The sequence below is a fragment of the Limanda limanda genome, chromosome 6 (assembly GCF_963576545.1).
Source record: "Limanda limanda chromosome 6, fLimLim1.1, whole genome shotgun sequence".
NCBI lineage: Eukaryota > Metazoa > Chordata > Actinopteri > Pleuronectiformes > Pleuronectidae > Limanda > Limanda limanda.
This window is the reverse complement of record NC_083641.1, coordinates 24,295,880-24,301,972: the sequence shown is the minus strand read 5'-3', so window position 1 is coordinate 24,301,972 and position 6,093 is coordinate 24,295,880. Positions and strand designations below refer to the sequence as shown.

At 38.2% G+C, this 6,093-nt stretch overlaps 1 protein-coding gene across 2 annotated transcripts; it reads right to left on the bottom strand.

Annotated features, from left to right (window-relative positions):
- Positions 1–205: 205 nt before the first annotated feature.
- thyn1 (thymocyte nuclear protein 1) lies at positions 206–2,623 on the bottom strand. 2 transcript variants are annotated; one of them, XM_061073429.1, is made up of 8 exons: positions 2,474–2,623; positions 1,596–1,654; positions 1,330–1,478; positions 1,164–1,232; positions 1,000–1,092; positions 808–903; positions 464–614; positions 206–376 (listed from the first exon to the last, which is right to left on the bottom strand). In XM_061073429.1, exons 2-8 carry the CDS (start codon positions 1,642–1,644, stop codon positions 330–332), a joined length of 654 nt encoding a protein of 217 aa, XP_060929412.1. In that variant the 5' UTR covers positions 1,645–1,654; positions 2,474–2,623; the 3' UTR covers positions 206–329. The 2 variants fall into 2 exon arrangements, with proteins under 2 accessions (XP_060929412.1, XP_060929413.1); XM_061073430.1 differs by having other exon boundaries at positions 2,494–2,623.
- Positions 2,624–6,093: the final 3,470 nt, after the last annotated feature.

Below are 6,093 nucleotides of genomic sequence, written 5' to 3'. Positions count from 1 at the left end.
ACGTCAAATGATGTTACAGTTGTTGACAGATACAATAAGAGTCAATTGCATCTGCTCACAAATACATTATAAGAGCTATAGAGCATTTCTCCAGTGTTTATAAATGTGTTTCAAGCGATTTGACGCCAAGTAGCTGAAGATTACTGCAGAAGTTATCTAGCTCTGTATCAATCGGAGGGAAATAAAAACTGCCTGGGCGACAGAATTAGACAAAAAACACTTTTAATAATACTTGTGAACATAAACACACACAAAAAACACAAATAAAAGTATTTTACACCGATTATCTTTGAATAAAGACTGGACTGATGGTCAACCAGGCTCCAGTTTCACAGAGGCTCCTCGTCCTCCAAACTCAGGATAAAGTCAAACTCCTCTGTAGAGACAAAAACAGGCTGTAGTCACAACTCGTCCATGAGTTCCTAATGAAATAAAGTGATAAAGTGCACGTTTCTTGACCTACCAGCGGTGAGGGGCTGCACAGAGAGCCTGGCCCTTGTAAAGAGAGCCATGTCCTTCAGAGGCCCTCCCTTGGCGCGTTGCTGCAGGTGGTATTTTTTCAGCTCAGACAGAGGAAGATAACGCTTCAGCATTCTTTGATACTGGACGTCGACCTGAGAGAGGACGACAAGTTCAACCATTAGGCTCATATGAACAGTGAAGAGTCAGATGTACTTATATATAAAAGTGGCAAAGGAAAAGCAATACATCTATGCATACAAAAAAAACAAGTAGTTTAATGTGAGAATCAAAATCAATGCAACATATTCAGGTGTTTGCTTCACATTAATGTCCGGGTCACTTTACCATGCTCCACTTTGGGTTGTCTGGTTTGCTGCCTGCATCGTAGTGGACATCTTTCCTGTCAAACTGAGTGTGGTCCACATAAGCTTCCTTCACAATCTAAAAAAAGGACAAACAGCTGAATATCACACTGTGGCTGTAGCTTTGTTGAGATTATTCAAAATATTCTCCAGCCTGAGAAATAGAGGGACTCACTTTCATGATTCCTGCGATCCCTGGTTCCTTACAGTTGCTGTGGTAAAAGAAGGCCGACTGTCCCTCTTTCATCTGCCTCATAAAATTGCGTGCCTGTAGATGACCGATAATGTAAATGGAGAATCCCACAGGGAAAGAAAAAGTCAGTTTGTTTTTAGCTCTACCTGGTAATTGCGGACCCCATCCCAGCAGCCGGTCTGATCGGGCAGATCCTTCAGATCCTCGATCCCAAACTTTCAAAAGAAACCAGAAGCATGAGACGATGGCAGCACGCTCATGTTTTTACAACATGTACAGACTTTTTCTGATGAGGCCTTCACGGCTCCGTACCTTCACATCGATGCCGTTTTCAAAGCGGCTGTCGGGCTCAGACTTCATCAGCCAGCAAGAGAACTCTGGAGCTTCAGGTGACTCCGATTTCTCCTTTGCCACCTTCCTCTTCCCACCAGATGGGGCTGTTTCACTTTCGTCTGCTTTCTCTGTGTTAACGAGGCAAAATAACTTATCAGACTGGATCTTCTCCTTGCTCAGTTTCATTCCCTCTCATGTACCTCTAATATGGAATGACAATAAATCCGGTGGCTTCATTTGCTTACCTGACTTTGCCGATCTTGTAGCCACTCTGGCCTTTTTCTTTGGTGGCATCTCTCAAAGGCTGTAAAGAGATATGTGTTCATGTTATCAGATGCATCTTCATACAGTCGGTTTGGGTGATATGATGATTCCTGAGATTGTCAACCATAACAGATGTTTTTCCCACATTATTACAACCATGGAAGCTCACACTTCCAGCCTGCGTGTGCTGAGCCAACAATCAATTCTGTGCAAAAGTTCTCATACAATTCAAATAATGATAGCTGTCAATGTTTTCCTAATAACAGTACCAATAAGGAAAAATTAAAAAACAATCAATAATAATAATACTTACAGAATGAGGATAGAGACCATACCATGTTTAACAATGAATCAAATCTAGAGTTTCAACCAAATAATCTGAATGAAATGTATTCATTTTAGTTGATTGACTTGATTGTAATATTACAATAATTAACAACCAGAACCCAAACCATGTACACAACACTTAAGTTTGACATAATCACAAGATGGAAGTAATAAATAAAAAAAACTCCAGGGTTTTTAATTTTGAAAATGAAACCTAAAACATTTCCAGCTAAATTAACTCATAGACGTTTTAAAAAATGTGCCAAAGAATATTTATGTATAAGTGGGTGAAATATAGTCTCATTCATATTTAGCTTGAGGAACTGAAAGCAACTTACTATCAAATATTATAAAGTCGTTTCCCTCAACATAGCCCTGATTTAAAAAACAGCACTTTTCATGAATAACAAAAAAAGCATTCGGTGTCTCAAATTCTAACTTAGTGAGCATCTTCCCTAACAAAACTGTACACGATCTCTGGTAATGTTTCCCTTCGGTACAATACAGTTTTTCCTCGGTAGTGGAAGCTCACGTTAATAGAGGATCTCTGACCAGGAAGTGAACTCTTCCCTCCTGAAGCGGTGGATTTCAGCCAGAACACGTGGTCACGAACCCGGACCGAAACAGTCAGTGCGACCGATAAACTGCAGAAGAACCAGAAGATCTCCCCGTGTTTACAAGTCGTCCATATTTAAAAGGAAGGCGGGTTTTTCTTATTCTCCTTCCTCTTCCGGGTGGCAGTCAGCCTTAAAGGGGTAGTTCACCCAAAAAGTGAAACTTCCCTCATTATCTAATCACCTGTATGATGAAAGAGTTTGAGTCCAAAAAACACTTTAGGAGTTTCAGGGGTGAAAAGTGTTTTGCAACCAAAGCCAATGCAATTGAAGTAAATGGTGACCAATTCTTCAAATATATATTAAAAAAAAAAAACATTAAATGCCTCCATACAGCTCCTGTGGTGTCATTAAGTTTCAAGATTCAAGTTTCCACAGTTTGTAGTCATATACACAACGATTACATTAAGCAGTCCCTTGCAATGAAATGCTCGGGTCACAGGCTCTCTAATGGCAATGCTAAGAATATTACAAGCACACAAAAATATATTAGAATAGAATATAAAAGTGTAAATAGAAAATAAAATATGCATATCTAATATATATATATATATAGGCTACACCTGAAGAAAAAAAAGGAAACAATAGAGCAAGTGTGTGAAATAGTGAAGAATGCAATGGTGCAAATATGCTAAGGTGTTATCCAAGTGTTCGTAAGCCCTAACATTCATATTCATTTTTTCAGCCTAAATGTTCTCTGGAGCCGAGTTATGTATTTTATTAAGTACTTTTGAGTGTTTACTCCCTCCAGTGGCCACACTGACGAGTTTGAAACATATGATATAATTGCATTCTTTTTTTTTCAATACTTTGTTGAAAAAAACTTGAAATACAACAAAGGTGTAAAAACAATTGAGCGTATGTGTACATAAAAGAATAATATAATAATAATAAAAGACAAGAACAATCAAGAAAGTACAATTTATTTTCTTACAAATAACACGTCACCATTGTACTGTATAAGAATAACAGCTGGATCAGAAGAAGGTGGAGATACAATATAAAATATTCAAGTTTTGGACGACAAACTTCAAGAATCAATAAAATGTCTGAAAAATGGTTAAATCCAGTCCACACGATAAAAGTAACTTTTTATAGAAAACTTTACAGACTATCGGGCCTTAGCAGTGGTTTAAACCAAATCAAAGTTTCATCTGGGAATGTTCCCACCTTTGTTTCTTTTCTATCTAATGAGAATCACATTATTATGAGTGACTTTGTTTTCACAGCAGAAAGTTGTAACAAATGATTCATGTTATAAATGTATCGATTTCAAACGTGACTCTACTATTGTATGAATGTGACGTTCTCATAGAGGCTGCTGGGATCAGCTGAGGGTCCAGTAGAAGAGGAGGGAGCTTCCCCAGTGCTGAAGGCCACTGCAACATCACCACCCTGGATCTGAAGGATATACAATCAATCAATCAATCAATCAATCAATCAATCAATCAATCTGTATAACACCTTTCATCTGGTTAGTGTAGTTCAATGTGCTTCACAAAACACAACAAAAATACAAATGTTGATAAGGAAGTATGATAAATATGGAATTTAAAAAAAGACAGTTACACCGCAGGTCAGGATGTAGCACGGTAACCATAGTGACAGAGAGATAACCCAATGCAGTGCTGCCAAAACAGTCACAGCATAACAACATGTATCAAAACTAGGGCTGGGCAACGATTAAAAGTTTTAATCGCGATTAATCGCATGATATCCCTGATTAATCACGATTAATCGCATTTGTATACGGAAAATCCAATAATGAATTAAAAAGTAGTGTATAGCGCAATTTTATTTTCAATGTTCTGCCATATGAACGAAAGTGCCATAACATTTGTTGTGCAAACACTTTTAACATCAACATTTAATACAGTAGCAGTTAAATAAAATATTCAGTGTAAATCTCAACTTAACAATGTTATCAAAGCAAATACAAAATTAAAGCTCAATGCCACTGCCAGGGCATTAATGTTATCCTCTTCGTTATGAAAAATCTATACTCCTCCCTGCGTCTAACGTAGTCTGCCGAAGCCTCGCTCCGCTCGCTGTTTCGTTGAGAGATTTGCTGATATCAACTGTGTGTTTTGCATTTAGGTGATATTTTAGACTGGAAGTACTCCGGTGATAAGAAAATTCACCTTGGCAGTGGCTACAAATAACTTTGGTTCTGTCGACTCCGCCGTCTGGAAGGACTTTAAAATGAAAATGGCCATGTAAAAGCTCCGTACCCTTATCCATGGTTGTTTATCCGCCAATTATTTTCTTTTTTCCAGTTCTGCAGCAGTCAGCAACAGACATTTACAAAATAAAAGCCTGACTTTCACAATAAAACAAAAAATAATCAAACCTGAGTTAATGCGAGATAAAATAATTGTCTTAGTTAAATAAGTGATGAGTTAACTCGAAATTAACTAGTTAACTTGCCCAGCCCTAATCAAAACACAAAGAAACATCCATAACTTTAACTTTCACATTAAAACTTTAGAACTTATGATGACATAATTATTTCATGGGCGTTATTACAAGAAGAGGTATAAACTCTTTAAGTGACGTGTTAGTTTCATCTGTGATTGTTCCCACCTTGTTTCTTCTCCATTTGATGAGAATCACAACCAATGTTACGATTGCGGCAAAACCCACAACCAGACGAATGTACCACCACCAATCTGTGAACAGAAAGACAAGAGCTTTAGTTTCCTGTTCAGTCCAACTTCCTGTATTTACAAATGTTGTTAACATTAAATCCATCAACACGCAGCAGCACAGAGATGAATGAGAGGTGCAGCGGATATTCAGTACCTGTCTCATTGTTGACTGGATCTGGTTTGTTCTTTCCTTCTTAAGAAAAAGAAATGTATCAACAAATAGAATTTACTGGATCAGGAGCAGTTCATCGTGTTCTGTGTTTTCTCACCTGATGACGGAGGGATGAAGGCAAACTTTTCTTTTCTGTTACCAGTCACTTCACATGTCAATGAGCTATAGTTCTTCATCTTGTGAACATAATGGGATTTTGAGAAGCTCACATTGGCCGAGCAATCAGACTCTGATGTCTTCAGGTCTGTGTTGTTTTCAGTCACATCTATATTCATATACAGCCACTTCACTTCAGTGCAGATTACAGCTGGTGACAGAAAGCAGCTCAACGTCACCTCATCAGTTCTGTTGTGCTCAGTCACTGCTGATGATCGAGACACTGTGAGAGAAAGACAACATGAGTGAAACTATGTCCATCAGAAGGATCAGAAATATCATAATCTTTTTATGAAGAATCTCTTTTACTCACCGTTGACAACAGAGATAAAAACCACATGATGTTCATCAATCTGGTCAGACTGTCTGCAGTAGTAATCACCTGCATCTTCCGCTGTGACCTCCCTAATAACCAGAGAACAGTTTGCAGCAAGACATAGTCTGTCTGCTTTAGATTTGGAAATCAGAGATGTGTCAAGCTGCCCTTTTACAACCAGGTGTGCTGAACTAGTCCTTTCTGGATAACCGTTGAACCAATTAGTAGCTCCACAGTTCACATGAT